The sequence below is a fragment of the Schistocerca americana genome, chromosome 5 (assembly GCF_021461395.2).
Source record: "Schistocerca americana isolate TAMUIC-IGC-003095 chromosome 5, iqSchAmer2.1, whole genome shotgun sequence".
Taxonomy (NCBI): domain Eukaryota; kingdom Metazoa; phylum Arthropoda; class Insecta; order Orthoptera; family Acrididae; genus Schistocerca; species Schistocerca americana.
The window spans coordinates 419,509,347-419,532,760 of record NC_060123.1 but is presented as its reverse complement, the minus strand read 5'-3'; the positions used below and the strand labels follow the sequence as shown (position 1 = coordinate 419,532,760).

The following is a 23,414-nucleotide window of genomic DNA, read 5'->3' as shown; positions in this document are numbered from 1 at the left end:
TACTTCCTTCGTTCTTCTTCTGCTGTGAACTTGTTTGGTTTAGATTTATTTCAGTTGTTTAACTTGTCTATAGTCAATCAGGTCCTATCAGTGAACCAGACTGTGCCTTCAGCCAGTGTTTCTCGTCTATGTGAAGAATTTGCAGACTTTTTGCACCGGGCCTTGGTTGCGCTAAGAACTATAAAGCACATTTGGAACTGAAAGTCAACGCGCAACCGAAATTTTTCAGAGCGCGCAATGTTCCCCACGCATTGTGTGATGAGGTCGCAAGAACGTTAAACAATTTGGAATCGCAAGGTGTGATTGAACGTGTGCAGGCTTCTCTCTGGGCATCACCCTTAGTAATTTTGCCAAAACCTTCCGGAAAATTGCGACTTTGTGTGGACTTCAAGGCAACAGTGAATCCACAACTAGTGATAGCAACTTTTCCTTTACCCGCCCGGAAGATCTTTTTGACGAACTGTGCCCGGGCAAATATTTTTCGAAGTTGGACCTAGCAGATGCGTACTTGTAAATACCAGTGGACGAAGAATCCCAGCGAGTTTTGGTGGTTAACACGCATCTTGGTTTGTATAGATTCAAAAGACTGCCATTTGGGTGTGCATCCGCCCCTGCATTGTTTCAGCAATATCTGCAAACTGTTTGTGCCTCGGTCCCTACTGCAGCAAACTATCTGGACGAAATTGTGATCTCTGGAAAGACAGAAGAAGAACATTAAGCCAATCTCAGAACATTATTTCAGGTCTTGCGACAAAATGGTCTTCGCTTGCGGACGGACAAATGTGTGTCTTTTGCTCGTGACTTACCCTATCTGGCACATGGAATCAATGCCCAAGGCATACATCCCAGTCCCGAGCACCTCCGTGCCATACAAGACTTGCCTTCGCCACAGAATTTGAAGCAGCTACAGAGTGTGCCGGGAAAAATCACTTACTATTACAGATATGTGCCACATGCCTCTTCCATTTCAGCTCTGATTCATCGCTTATGCCATAAAGGTGTTCCGTTCGTCTGGACGACGGAATGCGAATGCGCCTTTCGCCAGTTGAAATTGTTGTTGCTTTCTAATAATTGCCTTACGCCATTCGATCCCCAGAAACGCCTTTCGTTGATGGAAGATGCATCGGATTTCGGGATCGGTGCTGTGCTTGCGCACAAAGATGGATCGCATGATCGTCCTATTGCCTTTGCGTCCAAATTGCTCTCGTCTGCGCAAAGAAATTATTCACAGATCGAGAAAGAAGCTTTGGCTCTCGTATTTGGTGTTACTAAGTTTCATGATTTCTTGTATAGTCGTCACTTTACCATCATCACAGACCACAAACCTTTGACATCGCTTTTTCATCCACACAAGCCTGTACCTCCACGTACAGCGCAGGAATTCATTCGCTGGTCTATTTTCCTCTCGCAGTACTGCTACGATATCTTGTATCGGTCCACTGCTAAGCACGGAAACGCCGATGCATTGTCCCGTTTGCCTGTTGCTGAGGATAGACCATTCGATTCTTCCGAACTTGCTTGCATGTTCATTGACTCGAAAACCGATGACGTGGTCGAATCATTTCTGATTGATTTTCGTCGTGTAGCTACAGCCACAGCAGCTGACCCTGTCCTTGCTACCGTTTTGCGTTTTGTTGCTACGCAATGGCCCTTGTCAAAGTCACGGATCGAGGATCCGTTGGTTTGCCAATTTTTTGCTCACAAGGAGAGACTTTGTTCGACATGGTGTTTTGCTGTTGCGTTCTGATAAGGTTCAGTCCAGGGTCGTGGTCCCACGTTCATTACAGTCCTCTGTCTTACGGCTTCTCCACCAAGGACATTGGGGTATAGTGCGAACGAAACAACTTGCTCGTCAGCACTGTACTTGGTTCGGAATCGATGCTGCGATTACGAATATGTGCTCTTCTTGCATGGCGTGTGCCGAACAACAATCCGCACCGCCGTGGAAATTCTTTGCATGGCCTAAAGCCACTTCCCCTTGGCAACGCTTACACATAGATTTTGCTGGTCCATTCTGGAATGCTCAATGGTTGGTTGTGGTCGATTCCTTCAGTAATTTTCCTTTTGTTGTCCGGATGCCTTCCACGACGTCATCTGCCACCATCCAAGCGTTATCCGCTATCTTCTGTATTGAAGGTCTTCCACAGACTATTGTTTCCCACAATGGCCCACAATTCATGTCCGCAGAATTTCAGTCATTCTGCAAGGCCAATGGTATTCAACATCTGACGTCCGCGCCGTTTTCGCCACAGTCAAATGGTGCCGCTGAACGTTTGGTCAGGACTTTCAAGTCACAGATGTTGAAGTTGGAAGAGTCGCATTCTCGGGAGGACGCGTTATTGCTCTTTCTGTCCTCGTATCGCTCTCAGCCCCGAGATGGTCGCTCGCCGGCTGAGTTGCTTCATGGTTGCCCTCATCGAACCTTGATGTCTTTGCTACATCCTCTGCATCAGGTTCCTGTGCAGTGGCAGAAACCTGCTTTTGCCCCAGGCGACGTTGTCTACTACCGCAACTATCGAAGTTCACGGCGTTGGCTCGCAGGGCGCATTCTTCGCTGCCTCGGCCGCGCTATGTATCTGGTTTTTGGGGCCTCTGGTGAGGTGCGTCGGCATCTCAATCAGCTGCACCTCTGTCGTCGCCCGGGATCTGCCGCTCCCCGTCTGCTTTCAGCGACGGTGCCGTCCGGTCAGTGCCCTGGGGACCCATCTACTGGCTCGCCTCAGCCCCATGTGTTACCGACGCTGCCTTCCATTTTGCCCCATGGCGACGCGCCGCCGCCGCCACCGCTGCCGCCGCTGCCTGTTCTCCCGCCGGCGACGCCCGAAGTGGACGCGTCGCTGCAACCGCCGGGCGCATCCCTGGGTCACGCGCCGCCGTTCGCTTCCCGTGACCAGTTGTCCTCCGCCAGGGAAGTCTTGCCCGCTCCGGACCATATGTCGTCTTCACCCGTCGAGTGCCCCAACCCGATGGAGGTCGACCCTTCGGCCCCTCCAGTCTCTCTAAGGGCGCATACATCGCATGTTGGCGTGCACCCTGGCCTAGATTTTCAGGTGTTTCCTAGCTCCCCTCAGACCGAATGGCAGGGTGCGGGTGGCACAGCCTCACCTGTTGTTAGGCTCCCCACCTCATCGCATACGTCAACATGGGGTCCTCCCCACAGCGGGCGGAAGCCTTATAACACAACCGTTCGCCGATTTGCGGGGGAGGAATGTGGTGTCACCGCCAGACACCACACTTGCTAGGTGGTAGCCTTTAAATCGGCTGCGGTCCATTAGTATACGTCGGACCCGCGTGTCGCCACTGTCAGTGATTGCAGACCGAGCGCAGCCACACAGGTCTAGAGAGAATTCCTAGCACTCGCCCCAGTCGTACAGCCGACTTTGCTAGCGATGCTACACTGACAAATACACTCTCATTTGCCGAGACGATAGTTAGCATAGCCTTCAGCTACGTCATTTGCTACGACCTAGCAAGGCGCCATTACCAGTTTATACTGAGATTGTTATTAATGTATCAACAAGAGCGATGTTCCACTAGCAATAAATTGTGGTCTAAGTCACATATGCCCCTGGAAATATCTTACAATTTAAAAACCAGGTTCCTAGATCTCTGTCTAATCATTATGTAAACAATCTGAAGCCTTCTGGTGTCTCCAGGTCTTTTCGATGTATACAACCTTCTTTCACAATTCTTGAACCAAGTGTTAGCCGTGATTAAGTTATGCTCTATGCAAAATTCTACTGGGGGGTTCTTCTTTCACTCCTTACTCCCAGTCCATATTCACCTACTACTTTTTCTTCTCTTCCTTTTCTTATTACTGAATTACAGTCTCCCATGACTATTAAATATTTGTCTCCCTTCACTACCTGAATAATTTATTTTATCTCATTGTACATTTCATCAATCTCTTCATCATCTGCAGAGCTAGTTGGCATATAGACTTACGTTATTGTGGTGAGAGTGGGCTTCATGTTTATCTTGGCTACAATAATGTGCCCACTATGCTGTTAGTAGTAGTTTATCAATGTTCTTATTTTTTTATTCATTACTGAACCTACTCCTGCAGTACCCATATTTGATTTTGTATTTGTAGCCCTGTATTCACCTACCAGTAGTCCCGTTCCTCCTGCCACCGAACTTCACTAATTCCCACTATATCTAACTTTAACCTATCCATTTCCCTTTGTAAATTTTCTGAACTACCTGTCTGATTAAGGGATCTCACATTCCGCACTCCAATCCGTGTAACACCAGTTTTGTTTCTCTGGGTAACGACATTCTCCTGAGTAGTCCCCACCCGTAAATCTGAATGGGGGACTATTTTACCTCCAGAATATTTTACCCAAGAGGACACCATCAGCATTTAACCATACAGTAAAGCTGCATGCCCTCAGGAAAAATTACAGCTGTAGTTTCCCCTTGCTTTCAGCCATTAGCAGTACTGGCACAGTGTTGCTGTATTGGTTGATGTTACAAGGCCAATTCAGTCAATCATCCAGAATGTTGCACCTGCAACAACTGAAAAGGCTGCTACTCCTCTTCAGGAGCTGCACATTTGTCTGGCTTCTCAACAGACAGACCCCCCCCCCCCCCCCCCCAATGTGGTTGCAGCTAAGGTACAGCTATCTGTATTGCTGAGGCTCTCAAGTCTCCCCACCAATGGCAACTTCCATGTATACAACCCAACATATCTAAGGGGCACATGAGAGCATCTGTATATGTTGGTGCTATATGTCTGGCCACATCAACCATGAATTACTGCACTCTTAAGCATATAGAATACCATACAATCACTTTTGTACGAGGGTAATCCCAAAAGTAAGGTCTCCTATTTTTTGTTGATAAGTACATAGACCTGTTAATTTCCACAATTGTTTACATAACTTTACTGCTTGAAGATTTAGCTATTTTTCGACATAATCACAATTTCTGTCTATGCATTTTTGTAGATGCTGTGGCAGTTTTTGTACGCCCCTGTCATACAAGCTCACTGCCATGCTGCAAAGTAGTATGCCGCCACTGGCATGATTGTTGCTTCATCTCAGGTGTAAAGTGGTTAGGTTCAGGTTTTGTCACCCGTGACAACTGAGTCCAGAAAGTTGTCCTGTTCGGCTGCAGGGTGGTGAAGAAATGCACGGGAAGCATCAAATGGTCATCAGTCAGCATGCGTGGCACCAATCTTGCGCACACCTTCCGGTAGTTCAATGTTACCGTTAAAATTCTGTGAGCAGTGCTTCAGGAAACCTCAGGAACCAACATGCAGAGATCATCCAGGGTGATCCACCAATCTTCACGCATGCTTTGCTGAACCTTCAACACTGTCTCCTCAGAAATTGAAGGTCTCCCGATCCTTTGTTCGTCATGAATTTCGGTCCGACCAGCTGCAAACTCTCAACACCACTTACAAACATTTATGACACCCATTGGTGATGGATTTCAATCAGCACAGTGTCCTTTGCGTTCAAAACCTGAACAACTACGTGCAACTCGCACTTGGCAGTAACATCCATGGAAGCCCCATTCTCAACGGCTGCCAAGCCAAGACTGAGTGCCTCAGAGCGGCGTGCGCATGTTTACACACAGCGCGTGAAGCACTCTTCATAACAGTGTGACCAACTGCCACACAGACAGAGTTCTGTACTTATAAAAAAATAGGAGACCTTACTTTTGGAATTGCCTCATACTGGATATTGTCTCAGAGGCCCAGTATTTTTGAAAACCCAGATGTCCAAGACCTTTAGTCGTAATTAAAAATTGTCAAAGCACTTTATACACTTTTCAATCTCATACATTACCTTTAACGTAAAGGAATGAAAATGCATTCTTTCATAAAGAAAATACATGTCCACTGACAGTATGTGTCTATGAATTAACTGAATCATAGCTTAGTAGTACTCTAATGGGCAGTTGCATTCCATTTTCACAACTTGTTTAATCTTAACAGAAAAAAAGACACGACACCACGAAGGAATTATTTGAAAGGGATGACATCAGTAGATGTGTTGTACGCGTGCAGACAGACAATTGCAATTTCAGAAAAAATTGATGATTTATTTAAAGAAAAGAGCTTGACAAATTGAGCAAATCAATAATACATTGGTCTACATTTGGCTCTCATGTAAGCAGTTATTCAGCTTGGCATCGATCGACAGAGTTGCTGGATGTCGTCCTCAGGGGTGTCGTGCCAAATTCTGTTCAACTTGTGTTATATTGCCAAAATCATGAAATGGTAGAAGGGCCCTGCACATAATTCCACACATGCTCTCAAGTGAAGAGAGTCCAGTCACCTAGTTCGTCAAGGTGGGGTTTGGCAAGCATGAAGATAAGCAGTAAAACCCCGACGTGTGCGGGCATTATCTTACTGAAATGTAAGTTCAGGATGGCTCACCATGAAGGGCAGTGAAACGGGGTGTAGCATGTTGTTGACGTACCATTGTGCCATAAGGATGCTGCAGATGGAAACCAAAGGGTTACTGCTATGAAAAGAAATGGCACCCCAGACCATCACTCCTGGTTGTTGGGCTGTATGGTGGATGACAGTCAGGTCAGTATCCGACCACTTTCCAGGACATCTCCAGGACATCTCCAGACATATCTTCAGCCTGTAGATGCCCTGGACAGTGGTGGCATACCAATGTGACTGTGGCGTACCGTACAGCCCGAGAACCAGTAGTGGTGGCTGGGGTGACACTTCTTTTTATAACAAGACCCCTTCGGTTGCCATCCGCAGCACCCTTACAATTCAGCAGTATGTCAACGACACTCTTAATCCTGTTTCATTGCCCTTCATGGCAAAGCCATCCTGGCCTTACACTTCAGCAAGACAATGCCCATTTTCACGTGGTGAGAGTTTCTACTGCTTGTCTTTGTGCTTGCAAAACAACTTGGCCAGAAGGGTCACCAGATCCCTCTTTAATTGAAAACATTTGGAATATTATGGGCAGGGTCCTCCAATCAGCCTGTGATTTTGATTATCTAACACACCTGTTGGAGAGAATTTTACACAATACCCCTCAGGAGGAAATCTGATAACTATATCAATCAATGCCAAGCCAAATAACTGCTTGCAGAAGAGCCAAAGGTAGATCAATGTGTCATTAACTTGCTTAGTTTGTGAAGCTCTCTCTCGAGTCAGGCATCAAATTTTTCTGGAACTGTACCCATTTCTTTGTCTGTACATGTACATCGCACCTACCAATTTCCATTCCATTGGATAATTCCTTCATGGTGTGTGTGTGTGTGTGGTTTTTTTTTTTTACACCTAAGAATGTATTTTGTCACCAAGTAGCTGAGTGAGAAATACAATAAGTAATCTCTGCTCATTTACAGAATGTAGACAGCATTACTCCCATCTAATGAATGCTTTGTAATACTCTTCATGCCAACTTTACATTTTTTGCATGCCACCTCTGTCTTTGTGCTGTTGTAATTTTAACAGCCAGCAGAGAGAGAGAGAGAGAGAGAGAGAGAGAGAGAGAGAGAGAGAGAGAGAGAGAGACAGAGAGAGAGAGAGTGAGTGAGTTGACAAGCTTTACAATAACTTTTTGGCACATGAACAGGAAACAACATTTTCAGTTTCTTCAGGAGACTCTATAAAGCCATATTACAGTACCTGTCAAGTATCCAGCTGTAGTAGTGTTGCTGATAAACAAATCATGCCTTTGATCTCTGTATTCAGCCCATACTGAGGACTTCTCCAATATGCCTTCTATTTTGCTCCCTAAGTGGAGATTTCGAGACATGGCCTTCAGTGCCTTCACTATTTGAGCTTTAGTCATAGCAGGGTTCTCAATGGCTTCCAGTCTGCCTTCCAGAAGGCCTAATAGGTATGGCACAATATCAGCATCTAAAGCCTTTAATAACAAACACACACATCCATTATTATTTATCAAATGACCTTAATTCGAGCACAGTGCAGTTATAAACATTATATGATCCGAAGATGAAATTAACCTGATAATGTCTTACTCTCATGTCACATACTTTTTTGACATGAGATTACAACAAAATTTGAAAAGTTTTTACCTGTTTTATAAGCTGATCCTGATTTGCAGAGAAAAGCCTGTTCAGAGCTTCACATCCAACACCAATTATGTCTTTACACGTCTGCATTGCTTGCTTCATGGGTTTGATGCAATCTGTATGGGCCATTGCTTGTATGCAAACCTTCAAAGAAGTCACCGTAACATTTTAAAATGAAGGAAATAAATAAGAAGAGTTTTTTTAAGCCAAGTCACAGCTTCAGTTTTTGAATGAAACAGTAAGTAAAGCATAAATACAAGATATTTATAAATGAACATCGGGGTTTAAACACTTTATAATATTTATTACATTAAACTTACAGTTATAAATGATTGTTAAATGAAAGAGCAACTCAAACAGTTTTACCAAGAGCCTTATAAATGTGCAATGTGTGCACCATTTGTCACATGGCACACATCAAGTCTATAGCCAAGCACTGGATAGGCCGCAAGGGGCAAAATGACAGGGCTTGCTTTGCATGGCCTCCACAATCACCCGACCTAACTCCATGCAATTTTTTCCTTTGGTGTTTCATCAAGGATCATGTGTACATGCCTCCACTACCAACAGAATTAAGAAACCAGATTGAAGCAGCTGTTGCTACAATCACTGAAGACACACTTATCAACGTTTGGGAAGAACTCGACTGTAGACTTGATGTGTGACATGTGAAAAATGGTGCTCACATTGAATATTTGTAAGGTTCTTGGTAAAACTGTTTGAGTTGCTCTTTCATTTGACATATCATTTATAATTGTAAGTTTAATATAATGAATATTATAAAGCATTAAAACCCTGATATTCATTTATAAACACCCTGTATAACTATTAATTTTTGAGAGGCTGAAGGAATGTGCCCAGATTTAGCAAAGCATATAATATACAGTTATGCAAATAAAATTACACTTGCCGAAACTTAATAGTGAACAAATCATCACATAATGACAATGAAAATTTGGACAAACAATTAGGAAACTGACACTTAAACTACAGAAACTCTCCACTTGAAAAGTGAATAGGAGCATGTTGGTGTGCATCAAAGACAATAAAGTGCACAACAATACAATACACAAGAATGTCTGTACGGGACAAATACAACATCAATACAGATAAAGGGCATCCTGAAAGATAAGCATTTGAATGTACACAAATCGTGAGGTACCATGACATTACAATACAGATAGAATAAAAATGCAATAAAATAACATCTCCAATATTGTGCTGAAATGTATTGTGTTCAGTTGATATTGCATCAGTGTGTGTCCTCAGTGAAACAGCTGTTGAACTGTTTTAAATTTTAACATTCAACACAAAATCATTAAAATGTCTGTCACTGCTAAGGTGTAGGAGACCTGTGACTGCCTGGTTCAGGCCAGAAGCAGAATAAATCTTACAACAAAGATAGGACATAACAATAAATGTCTAAGCTATGTAGGAACAAAATGAAAGAATACAAAAGCAATGCACCTTCTTGTGTTTGATGCATATGACGAGACAGAAGTAAATCTGAGAAGTGACTAATTGCCGTAGGAGATTTGGGAATCTGTTGGCAGCCAGAGCACAGAACACTTGCAGAACAGTGCCGCTTAGCGCAGAATTAAAACACCTCGCCAGTGCATTGCTCAAGAATGGTTATTCATCTGCCAACATAAAAAGAGCATTAAGCTGAGTGTGCAAAAATCATAGCGATGCACAAAAGTTTTCCTGCCTTTCATTAAGGACATTCCTTATCGCATAGGAAAAATCTTGAAAAAACAGACCAACGAGATAATCTACAAACCTGCCCAGAAGATATAGGTTCACCTAAGAGGGCCAGGGATGCTTTTAAACCACTGGAAAAAGCAGGATTCCATATAGTTCTGGGGAGGTGTACAAGGTACGATCAAGAAGCGACAGTAGTTTTTGAAGTTTGCATGGTTTATACAACCAACATTCAAAATGTTTTGTTAATATGTCAGCACACATCTTCCTGATGCACACATGCATTTTCATCTCTTTTGAAAAAAAAGGTTATACATGTTTCTGAATCTACAGCAAGTATGACAACAGTTTACCAGTGGTATAAACTTATCAAAGAAGGTTGAGAAGATGATGAAGATGAGAACCACCCTTGACACCCTAGAACATCACTTAGAGATGACAATGTGGTAGAAGTAAGTTAGGTTGTGCCAGAAATTTATTTTTTTCTGCAATTCAGTTCAGTGCTACTTTATTAATTACTCGACCTACCAATCTAAACATCAGAATTCTTGTGTAGCACAGGATTTCAGAGGTTTCTATTTTCTTTTAGTCTGAACTGCTTATCATCTACGTTTCGCTTGCATACAAGGCTACACTCTAGACAAATACCTTTAGAAAAGAATTTCTAATATTTAAATTTATATTCAATGTTAATGTATTTCCCTATGCATTTTTTGAAGTTTTCCCCAGCAGATAGAATATTCCATCAGTTAAGGAGTGGGCATCCAGGATAGTTTTATTTCTTCTGATATTTTGGCTGATAACTGTACAGGCATTTTCAAGGTGAACTGCTGACATAATTGAAACTCCTTGACATAATACTTGCTATTGACAGTCTGCATTTTATGTCCTCTCAACTGCAACCATCATCAGTTACTTTGCACCACAGATAGTAAAACTCATTTACTACAATGTCTCATTGTCTGGTCTAGTATTCACAGCATTCCACAACCCTTTTTTAGTTGTGTTGATATTCATCTTATCACCTCTTTTCGAGACATTACCCATTCCCAGAATGAATTTTTGTATTGCAGTGTAGTATGCACTGATATGAATTTTCCTGACACATTAAAGCTGTGTGCCGGACTGGAACTTGAACTTGCAACTTTTGGCTAGGCAAAGGTAACAGCTTTGGGTTCCAGTCTGGCACATATTCCAATAGGGTAACTATAGAGGAGTTCAAGAGTAACCAGGCTTGCTGGGGGGAGGGGGAGAGCAGCTTACCAGCCCAGGGGGCTCTATCTGCCAGGAAGTTTCATAACAGCACACACTTCACTGTAGAGTGAAAAATTCATTCTGGGAAACATCCCCCAGGCTGTGGTGAGCCATGTCTCCACAATATCTTCCCTTCAGGAGTGTTAGTCCTAGAAGACATGCAGGAAAGCTTCTGTCAAGTTTGGAAGGCAGGTAACAACGTACTGGCAGAAGTAAGGCTGTGAGGACGAGTCATGCTTAGGCAGCTCAGTAGGTAGAGCTCTTAGCTGCAAAGGCAAAGTTCCCAGGTTCGAATCCCAATTCGGTGCACAGTTTTCATCTCATATTCATTCTGATCAGCTGTTCTTCCAAGTCTGATATAATCTCTGCCAGATTCTTTTTTTTCCCCTTCTCTCTCCCTGAATGTAAATCCTACTTCCAAATTTATCTTTGGTGCCCTTGACAGCCTGCTCAGTATACAAATTGAGTAACATCAGTGATAGACTACATATCTGTCTTACTCCCTTCCCACCTGCTGCTTTCATTTCATGTCCTTAAACTTCTATAGCTGCAGTCTGGTTTCTGTAAAAGTTGTGAATAACCTTTCACTCCCTATACCTTACCCCTACTACCTTCAGAAATTCAGAGAATGTAGACCAGTAAACACACTCAAAAGCTTTCTCTAAATCTACAAACACTATAAACATTAGTTTGCCTTTCTTTAACATATCTTTTAGATACATAGTAGGGTCAGTAATGTCCCATAAGCTCCTACGTATCTCCAGAACCCAAACTGATCTTCCTTGAGGCCAGTCTCTAGCAATTTTTCCATTCTTCTGTAAATATTGTGTGTCAGTACTTCGCAACCATCTCTTATTAAACTGACAGTTTAATATTATTCATTTCTTGAATTGGGATAATTAAATTTGTCTTTAAGTCCATGCATATTTCTCCAGTTTAATATATCTTGCACACCTGGTGGAATAGTTTCATCGTGGCTGGCTGTCCCAAGCATCTCACTAATTCTAAGAGAATGTCATCTAACTCCAGGGGCCTTGTTTCAACATAGCTCTTTCAGTGGTCTGTCAAATTATTCTAGCAGTATTGTATCTCCTATTTCACATTCATTAACTTCCTCTTCCCTTTCTGTAATATTGTCCTGAAGTTAACTTCCAATCTTATAACCCTTCTGTATATTCTTTCATCTTTTTGTTCTTATTACTGGCTTGCCAACTTAGCTCTTTATATTCATATAGCTGCTTCTCTCTTCTCCAAAGATCTCTTCAATTTTCCTATAATGAACTACTATCTTAAAAAAGCTGCACAACTTATCAGGCAGATTTTGATAAAACTTCAAAGTGGTATAATGACAGCAAATTGTTTTAAAGGATAAGAAATTTAAAATTGAGCACTTCACAAAATATACTCTTAAAACCGCAGTATCCAATGACTACAATAGCAAGTCAACTCTCATAATATCTAAGTGTAACAATTTGTAGGATTTGAAGTAGAATCTGTCTAATTATTATATATCTGTTTAATTATTATATGAATGCAGAATCCGCAGCTGTGATACATATTATGTAAATTGAAGTTGGAGGGAAGGGGAGGGAAAGGGAAATGAAAATGTGTGCCAGACTGGGGTTCAAACCCAGGATCTTCTGCTTACTAGGCAGCTGTGTAAACCACTGTGCTGCCTGGACATAGTATTCATCGCAATTGCACAGACTGTCACAGTAAACACCTCACCTGGCGCACATTCCCACCTAGTGTTACCCATCCACAGTCACCATCCGTGACCTCAACACTCACTACTTTGAGATTCCCATAGGAGGTCAAACGTGATTGTGCATTTACACCACGTGTTCATGTAAATGAGTTGCCTCAATGGGCTACGAATCCACCACAATCAGTGTGAATGTACAATCACTTTCAACCTCCTGAGGGAATCTCAAAGCAGCAAGCATGGAGGAAATGGATGGGGGTGGTGTCTAATCATCATTTCAGAGTGTAAAATTATGTTTTTAAGAAAATGTTCAATATAAAAGTTTTCATATAGAGTTCAATGCACCTTATACATTACCAACACTGAAACTATATCTGCATGCATAGTAATTTTCTGAAGCATCCTGTGCATCACTCCCATAAGGCTGCCAAGAACAAGATCTAGTTTAATCTTGTACACACAGAGGCATTTAAGCAGCCAGTTCTCAAGCACTCAATGTGTGATTGGAACAGCAATAAACCCTTTCTCAAATTGAGTTGAGCAATCTAGGAATCTACTACAGTATCCCATAGAGGCTGTAAAGACAAGATTAGGCAATGGGGGCTTCAAGATTAAACTCTTTTTGCTTTTCCACTAGTTGTTTTATTACAAAATCTAGAACAAAATTTACATAGATGATCAATATTCCAAAGTGATCTTATCAAAGATGAAGTCTGTTTACTTCAAAGTTTTTATTTCTGATATGACACTCATTCTGACAAATATCAAATTTGAATTGCACTAATCCATATAACCTAGCAAAATTTTCAACAAAACTTCCCTTCTTCCACCTCACAATGACGTAAAAAATAAGTGACTTGTTTCCCTCCAGTCTTTATTGGTTTTCTATTTGGGATTGGTTGTGGGAGGGGGGAGCTTAACTCATCATGCACAAACATTTAAAACATAGGCATAGACACTTCCTTTACCAATGAACACCGTGAAGCAAAATTAGTCTTTTGTTAACACATTTGTGTAACAAATAATGACAGAGGGAACATATACTCAGCCACTGCAGTATAGGGCTTTAATTTTTTTCCCATTTATTAATTTATCTATCCATAGACAGGTTGAATTGTATGGATGTGGTTAAGCCATGAATGTTAACAAATACAGGCACATAAATACACTCCTGGAAATTGAAAGAAAGAACACCGTGAATTCATTGTCCCAGGAAGGGGAAACTTTATTGACACATTCCTGGGGTCAGATACATCACATGATCACACTGACAGAACCACAGGCACATAGACACAGGCAACAGAGCATGCACAATGTCGGCACTAGTACAGTGTATATCCACCTTTCGCAGCAATGCAGGCTGCTATTCTCCCATGGAGACGATCGTAGAGATGCTGGATGTAGTCCTGTGGAACGGCTTGCCATGCCATTTCCACCTGGCGCCTCAGGTGGACCAGCGTTCGTGCTGGACGTGCAGACCGCGTGAGACGACGCTTCATCCAGTCCCAAACATGCTCAATGGGGGACAGATCCGGAGATCTTGCTGGCCAGGGTAGTTGACTTACACCTTCTAGAGCACGTTCGGTGGCACGGAATACATGCGGACGTACATTGTCCTGTTGGAACAGCAAGTTCCCTTGCCGGTCTAGGAATGGTAGAACGATGGGTTCGATGACGGTTTGGATGTACCGTGCACTATTCAGTGTCCCCTCGACGATCACCAGTGGTGTACGGCCAGTGTAGGAGATCGCTCCCCACACCATGATGCCGGGTGTTGGCCCTGTGTGCCTCGGTCGTATGCAGTCCTGATTGTGGCGCTCACCTGCACGGCGCCAAACACGCATACGACCATCATTGGCACCAAGGCAGAAGCGACTCTCATCGCTGAAGACGACACGTCTCCATTCGTCCCTCCATTCACGCCTGTCGTGACACCACTGGAGGCGGGCTGCATGATGTTGGGGCGTGAGCGGAAGACGGCCTAACGGTGTGCGGGACCGTAGCCCAGCTTCATGGAGACGCTTGCGAATGGTCCTCGCCGATACCCCAGGAGCAACAGTGTCCCTAATTTGCTGGGAAGTGGCGGTGCGGTCCCCTACGGCACTGCGTAGGATCCTACGGTCTTGGCGTGCATCCGTGCGTCGCTGCAGTCCGGTCCCAGGTCGACGGGCACGTGCACCTTCCGCCGACCACTGGCGACAACATCGATGTACTGTGGAGACCTCACGCCCCACGTGTTGAGCAATTCGGCGGTACGTCCACCCGCCCTCCCGCATGCCCACTATACGCCCTCGCTCAAAGTCCGTCAACTGCACATACGGTTCACGTCCATGCTGTCGCGGCATGCTACCAGTGTTAAAGACTGCGATGGAGCTCCGTATGCCACGGCAAACTGGCTGACACTGACGGCGGCGGTGCACAAATGCTGCGCAGCTAGCGCCATTCGACGGCCAACACCGCGGTTCCTGGTGTGTCCGCTGTGCCGTGCGTGTGATCATTGCTTGTACAGCCCTCTCGCAGTGTCCGGAGCAAGTATGGTGGGTCTGACACACCGGTGTCAATGTGTTCCTTTTTTCCATTTCCAGGAGTGTAGATACTTACATCATCTGCTCTATCCTGTTACACATTAGTAAAGTAAAAAAAATTGTTTGCATGTCTTGATACACTTCAGTGTCTCCAGTTGTTTGCAGCTTACACCAGTTTTAACACAACACACACACTGACAATGGCAGCACCATTACATGTGACACTTTTTAGTAGTATATTTCCCCCCCCTTCTTATTGCAGCAATTTTACCTTTAGACCGTTTGGATTTTCTGTGACTGCATACAATTGCCATATATTGTTTTCTACAGGGGGATCAGAAACATTCTGAGAAGCTTGTATGGGTGTTGCAGGGTAGAATCTGCTGAAAACTAATTGTTAAGAAAATAATTCTATACATTGTGAATTTCTGAATTAATTACTATTGAAGTTAGCCAATCAGGTCATTGTGCACACAAATCCAAGTGTTGCACCACAGATGGTGCCGCCAAATATGTTCTTCATTTGGTTTCCTAAAATTGAACAAGAGAACGATAAAAAAAAGATTGGACATGGGATGTGGAATAGTAGTAAGGATTAAAACCAAGCCAAAGACTGGGAAGTCTCATGCGCTATCATCTACACTATGAGAACAACAGACACCAATTGTATCTGGCAGGTGGCTCGAATTTGTGCACAATAGCATAATTAGCTAACTTCAATACTAATTAACTCGGAAATGGCACAACATATCAAATTTTTTTAACAATTATTTCTCAGCACAATCTACCCCATAACAACCTTACAAGCTTTTCAGACTGTTTCTGGCCACTCTGCATAAACATTATAAAACTTACTTTTATCTTTTTGAAACGCCGAGCTGCTTATGCTTCAAACAAGCAAAGAAGAGCAAATCTGTGTGATTATATGGCAGCAGTATGGCAGTGTTTGACAATCTGTAATTCTGATGAAATAATTAGAGTTAATGTTTCCTCAATACTATACTTTTTTTACCCTATACTTTTTGCTGATGTGTTGCAAGCTTAATACAAATACAGTTGACTTATGCCGAACATAATAGCACAACGCTGCAGACGGCTACATAAAAAGAGTCATTTACTGACAGAATGTCTCACCATACATAGGCCATGAGAGATAGCATCCTGGCTCCATCCAGTACGATGGTGTCATTGGGTGCGTGGTGGCAACCAGATGTCACGGTCAGCCTTACCGTGCCCAGAAAGGCATAAAGTGGTGGCTAAAAGGGTCAGGCTTAGGAATGGTGTCAATGCCTCACGAAAGAACATGTTAGTTGATAGCTTATGGAATGTGTCTCTTTTAAATGCTGTCAGACTCAAAAATGAGACCAATTTCCTTGGATGATTGTAAACCATTCACAAATACTTACAGAATGCTTGCATTAAAGCTCGAAGGATTGGTAATAAAGGCATACTCTGATGATAACAAATTTTATAAGCTGGCCTTCCCCTGAATTGAATGTAGAAAATGACAGGCACTATGTCATCTTTTCAAATGAGTCAATATTTAGCTCAGTGAACGAGTACAGTGATGCTCTGTAGGCCAAGGGAGGACCTTAAGACCCACAGTAAGTGGCATAACATTTTCATGTTGGTTGCATCATAGTCTCATGCTGAGACTGCAGTTCACCAGGGGGTGCTTCATCGAATTTATGGTCATGTCTCTACAGATCAATAGGTCTGTATCACAAAACATACTACGGTGCCGAATGTGAAGAGGAAGCACTATCCCAATGGAGTGTTCCAGTCCCAACAGGACCACTCACTTGTTTCACATTATATGCATCGTTTAGCAATGGTTTTCACAATAGGCTGATGTCGACTTCATCCACTGGCCTGTTTGAGTGTCTGACTTTAATTCCACTGAAAGTTTGTGGGTCAAAATGAAGTGACACATGAACTTATTATACTGGTCGACACCAGCCCCATACAAATCTGATAAAGTGTGGGACATACTGTTGGATACATGGCAGAGACTGACCACCTCCCTATCTCGTTAGATGAGGCAGATAACTGATGCCAATCAAGGGTGAACCTTGAACTAGCCTTGTCCCTAATGTGAAACTTTCCTCATCTCACATTATTCCCCTTTATATTACAACATTGATTCAACTGTATGTTTGTTAAGTAGAAACCTACATGACCTCATTGCACTCTAAATTTTATTTACTGAATTTATAATACGTAAAACACACAAATCTGAAAAAGCACAAGTAAGCCAATTTGAAATGAAATACAAATGATGTCCTTACCTGAGACAGTCAGAGAAAACAGTGTCAACAATATAAGAACAGATAAACCTTAAAGTAATAACATTCTCTTCCTTAGTGTCTTCCCAACATTTTCCACACTTATTGTGCAAAATGGATAGCATCCCAGGCACTGTGCCCATTTCTCTATATTAGTCTTCAGTGAAGAAAGCACTGTAAAATATGCATTCAATATCTTCTTACTCAGATTGCAAATATGAAGCATTAAATTTCTTTCATAGTCTGAATGACTGTTAGATACATTTCCTATGTTTTTTTTCTGTTTATTTTCCAAGATCAAAACATTCACTGCTGTCTTCTTCGATTCTGTTACACTGTTCTTCTCTTTAAATTGTTTCAAACATTCCCTGTATGGAGATGATGTTAGTTACTTGACAAATTCAGGTCCTGCTAATTTTACTGGAGCTACTGGCTCCTGATGTTTTTTGCTGATTTTGGGAGCTGGATGGATACCATTATGGACTCACATTTACTCCGTTGTTTGCATCTCATATGTCAAACTCCTGGTGTACTGCAAAATCTCTGTGTCTAAGTAAATGCCAGTCACATGAGAAGAGTCATGTTTCCCAGAGCCTGTTTGCAGCAATACCTATGATACTGTGGTACTAATGTAAGTCTTGTATTTGACTACTGAGTGTGGGCTTCTACTATGACAACTTTGATGTTACATGAGCCTGTAAGGTACATGAAGAATGCTTTCACCTGATCCATTTTCACCTTACATCCTGTGATGATGGACAAACTTCGCACCACTTTGAAATATCATCAAGATATGACTGAATATTTATGCAGCTTCTTTCACACAGTACTTCATTACAGATAATTGCATCACCTACAAAAAGTCTGAGGTTGTTATTATTATTATTATTATTATTTCTTTACTTTCTCAGACGTTAAGTCTGGTTAAAAATGGGAAGTGACGCGGACCATGATCAAGCGTCACTTCCTTTTAACTGTACGGTATATGTTATATTGCATTTAGGAACTTTCGGGTAATTGAACATGTATCAATAATTACGGATTTCTGTAATTGTATATATAAGTTTGGATGTAGCTGTATCGTATTGATGTACTGGTGGATATTGTGTGGTATGACTCCTGTAGTTGATAGTATAATTGGTATGATGTCAACTTTATCCTGATGCCACATGTCCTTGACTTCCTCAGCCAGTTGGATGTGTTTTTCAATTTTTTCTCCTGTTTTCTTTTGTATATTTGTTGTATTGGGTATGGATATTTCGATTAGTTGTGTTAATTTCTTCTTTTTATTGGTGAGTATGATGTCAGGTTTGTTATGTGGTGTTGTTTTATCTGTTATAATGGTTCTGTTCCAGTATAATTTGTATTCATCATTCTCCAGTACATTTTGTGGTGCATACTTGTATGTGGGAACGTGTTGTTTTATAAGTTTATGTTGTAACGCAAGCTGTTGATGTATTATTTTTGCGACATTGTCATGTCTTCTGGGGTATTCTGTATTTGCTAGTATTGTACATCCACTTGTGATGTGATCTACTGTTTCTATTTGTTGTTTGCAAAGTCTGCATTTATCTTTTGTGGTATTGGGATCTTTAATAATATGCTTGCTATAATATCTGGTGTTTATTGTTTGATCCTGTATTGCAATCATGAATCCTTCCGTCTCATTGTATATATTGCTTTTTCTTAGCCATGTGTTGGATGTGTCTTGATCGATGTGTGGCTGTGTTAGATGATACGGGTGCTTGCCATGTAGTGTTTTCTTTTTCCAATTTACTTTCTTCGTATCTGCTGATGTTACATGATCTAAAGGGTTGTAAAGGTGGTTATGAAATTGCAGTGGTGTAGCCGATGTATTTATATGAGTGATTGCTTTGTGTATTTTGCTAGTTTCTGCTCGTTCTAGAAAGAATTTTCTTAAATTGTCTACCTGTCCATAATGTAGGTTTTTTATGTCGATGAATCCCCTTCCTCCTTCCTTTCTGCTTAATGTGAATCTTTCTGTTGCTGAATGTATGTGATGTATTCTATATTTGTGGCATTGTGAACGTGTAAGTGTATCGAGTGCTTCTAGGTCTGTGTTACTCCATTTCACTACTCCAAATGAGTAGGTCAATATTGGTATAGCGTAAGTATTTATAGCTTTTGTCTTGTTTCTTGCTGTCAATTCTGTTTTCAGTATTTTTGTTAGTCTTTGTCTATATTTTTCTTTTAGTTCTTCTTTAATATTTGTATTATCTATTCCTATTTTTTGTCTGTATCCTAGATATCTATAGGCATCTGTTTTTTCCATCGCTTCTATGGAGTCACTGTGGTTATTCAATATGTAATCTTCTTGTTTAGTGTGTTTTCCCTTGACTATGCTATTTTTCTTACATTTGTCTGTTCCAAAAGCCATATTTATATCATTTCTGAATACTTCTGTTATCTTTAGTAATTGGTTGAGTTGTTGATTTGTTGCTGCCAGTAGTTTTAGACCATCCATCTATAGCAAATGTGTGATTTTGTGTTGGTATGTTCCAGTAATATTGTATCCATAATTTGTATTATTTAACATGTTGGATAGTGGGTTCAGAGCAAGGCAGAACCAGAAAGGACTTGATGAGTCTCCTTGGTATATTCTACGCTTAAATCTGTATTGGCTGTGATGTGATATTATCTGAATTTGTTTGAATATTAAGTGTGGTTTTCCAATTTTTCATTACTAATGTTTAGAAACTGTATCAATTTAGGATCTACTTTGTATATTTCCAATATTTGTAGTAACCATGAGTGGGGTACACTATCAAAAGCTTTTTGGTAATCAATGTATGCGTAGTGTAGCGACCTTTGTTTAGTTTTAGCTTGATATGTCACCTCTGCATCTATTATCAGTTGCTCTTTACATCCTCGTGCTCCTTTGCAGCAGCCTTTTTGTTCTTCATTTATAATTTTGTTTTGTGTTGTATGTGTCATTAATTTCTGTGTAATGACTGAAGTTAATATTTTGTAGATTGTTGGTAGGCATGTTATGGGGCGATATTTAGCTGGGTTTGCTGTGTCTGCTTGATCTTTAGGTTTCAGATAGGTTATTCCATGTGCAAGTGTATCAGGGAATGAGTATGGGTCTGGAATGTAACTGTTAAATAATTTAGTTAGATGTGAATGTGTTGAGGTGAACTTTTTTAACCAGAAATTTGCTATTTTGTCATTTCCAGGGGCTTTCCAATTGTGAGTAGAATTAATTGCTTGGGTGACTTCATGTTGCAAAATTATCACTTCAGGCATTTGTGGTATCATCTTGTATGTGTCTGTTTCTGCTTGTATCCACCGTGCATGCCTGTTATGTTGTACCGGGTTTGACCATATGTTGCTCCAGAAGTGTTCCATGTCTGTTATGTTTGGTGGATTGTTTATTTTAATGTGCGTGTTATCTATTGTCTGGTAAAATTTCTTTTGGTTTGTGTTGAATGTTTGGTTTTGTTTCCTTCTATTTTCACTTTTTTTGTATCTTCTGAGTCATTTGGCTAATGCTTGTAATTTCTGCTTCTTTTCGTCTAATTGCTCTGTCGCTTCTTGTTGTGAGATTTTACCTAACTTTTTTCATTTTTTTTCCGAGATTTCATTTCTTATAAATTGTGTTAGCTGTCCGATGTCTTTTCTCAGTTTTTCTATTTTGATCTGTAGCCTGTGTTGCCATGCTGGTTTTGTGGGTTTCTTCTGTGTGTTGGGTGGTTCTGATCTCTGCCTAGTGTGTATATTTAGTGTAGTGAGTGCTCCTATATAAACCAGTAGTTGTAACTCTTCCATAGTTGTGTTTTCATTTATTTTGTTGTGTATGATTGTGTTGATAGTTTTTATTGTTGTTTCGACTTGTGGGTTATTTGGTGGTCTACGCAAGAATGGTCTAATGTCTGTATTTGTGTCTTTGTATTCTATATATGTTAGCTGAAATTTTTCTTCTATATCTAACATCTGTGTCACTTCGTGTTCTATTTGTGCTTGTTCTGGTGGCTGTCTTAAGATTTCGTTTTCCTCTGATTGTTTAATTGATGCGTGTTGGTCTTTGTTTGTTTGCTCTGGGATGTTTGAGTCCATTACTGTATTTTCTTCTTCTTCTGATTGCACATTATTTTGTTCCAGTATTTGTTGTACTTGTTGTTTGATGTTTTCTAATTCTGACTGGGGTATCCTGTTATTTTTTATTATTACACGGATCTGATCAGCTAATCGTTGTTCTGTTAAAAATTTTAATTCTGGGTATCTAGTAATAAATGTTGTGTATACTTGTGATCTGTATCCAGTTGTGTTGGTTCCTAGGTTTGTTGCTTGGTAATAACAGAACATGAGGTGTCGATTAACTTCATCTGACCATCTCATCCTCTGTCTTTGTTTTCCTTCTAGGGTGGTTGCAGGAAGCATATCCTGCAAAACACCTCTATTTGGATTTACATCATTTTCCAGTTGGCTAGCAGTGTCGTTACCATTGTGGGCGGGCATAGGGTTCAAGCGTCGTCCCCGACCATGACGGCACTTGTCCGAGGCTTCTTTAGTTCTGTCCTGAACCAACTAATCACACTAAAAGGGGGGTTAGCCCTATTAGTGGTTTGTTCTTTTCGTCGCCTTTTACGACTGGCAGAACATACCGGAGGCCGATTCTTTTATTATTATTATTATTATTATTATTATTATTATTATTATTATTATTATTACTGTATGGATGTCATTGATATACAACATGAAAGCAAGGGTCCCAACACACTTCCCTAAGACACACTTAAAGTTAGTTCTACCTCTGATGATGACTCACCATCCAAGACAACATGCTCCCTACCAAGAAGTCCTCAATCCAATCACAAATTTCACTTGATACCCCCACAGGATCGTGCTTCTGACAACAAGCATCTCCAGATGTGGAACTGAGTCAAACGCTTTTCAGAAATCATGAAATACTGCATCTACGCAACTGCCTTGTTCCAAAGCTTTCAGTACATTATATGAAAAAAGTGCAAGCTGAGTTTCACATGATCAACACTTTCAAAATCCTCGCTGGTTGGCACTGAGGTGGTCATCTTTTTACCATATCTCATTATGTTTGAGCCCAGTGGATCACTTGTTCTATCCTTGTAGACAGGTGTGGCCTGCACTTTTTCCCATGAATTGGGCATGGTTTTTTGTTTGAGGCATGTATGATTGATTGTAGTCAGAAGAGGGGCTAACTTAGCCATAAATTCAGTATAGCATCTGATAAGGATTCCATCGGGCTGTGGAGCTTTGTTCAGTTTTAATTATTGCAGCTATTTCTCAACACCACTGACACTAATACTTATTTCACTGATCTTTTCAGTGGTATGTGCATTAAATTGGGCTAATTCTCCTGGGTTTTTCCTTTTTAAAGGTATATTTGAAAATGGAGTTAAGCAGTTAAGCATTTCAGCTTTGGCTTTGCTGCTCTCAATTTCATTTGTGTCTCATTTGCTAGGGACTGAACACTAACTTTGGTGCCACTAACAGCCTTTACACATGTCCAGAAATTCTGTGGGTTTTCTGAAATATCATTTGACAATATTCTGTTTGGTAGTCATTGAAGGTATCACACATTGCTCTCTTGACAGCCAAACATGTTTCACTCAGCTTCAATCAACTTGTAGCCCGTACATTTTTTGTTTTAAGCCTATTATGCAGTAACCTCTGTTTCTTTCAAATTTTCTTACCGTGACTGTACACTATGGAGGTTCCTTCCCATTATGAACAGTTGTACTTGGTACATATATCTAGTGCATGGCCAACTAGTCTTTTAAACTTGAGGCACAACTCCTCTACACGCTCCTGCCCTGTGCTGAAGTTTCAAGTTCCTCACCGAGCTATGAATCTTACTGATTTTTCATCTAGTTTACTGAACATATATGTTCAGTTGTTGTCCTTTGTACTTTAGTGATCACT

At 41.3% G+C, this 23,414-nt stretch overlaps 1 protein-coding gene across 1 annotated transcript in view; it reads right to left on the bottom strand.

Annotated features, from left to right (window-relative positions):
- LOC124615362 (dnaJ homolog subfamily C member 13) overlaps positions 1–23,414 on the bottom strand; it is a 361,181-nt gene that overhangs the window by 13,276 nt on the left and 324,491 nt on the right. The window contains exons 34-35 of the mRNA XM_047143178.1: positions 8,026–8,166; positions 7,613–7,853 (exon numbers count right to left, since the gene is read on the bottom strand). Of these exons, the coding sequence (XP_046999134.1) occupies positions 7,613–7,853; positions 8,026–8,166 (382 nt within the window). The remainder of the gene's footprint in view (positions 1–7,612; positions 7,854–8,025; positions 8,167–23,414) is intronic.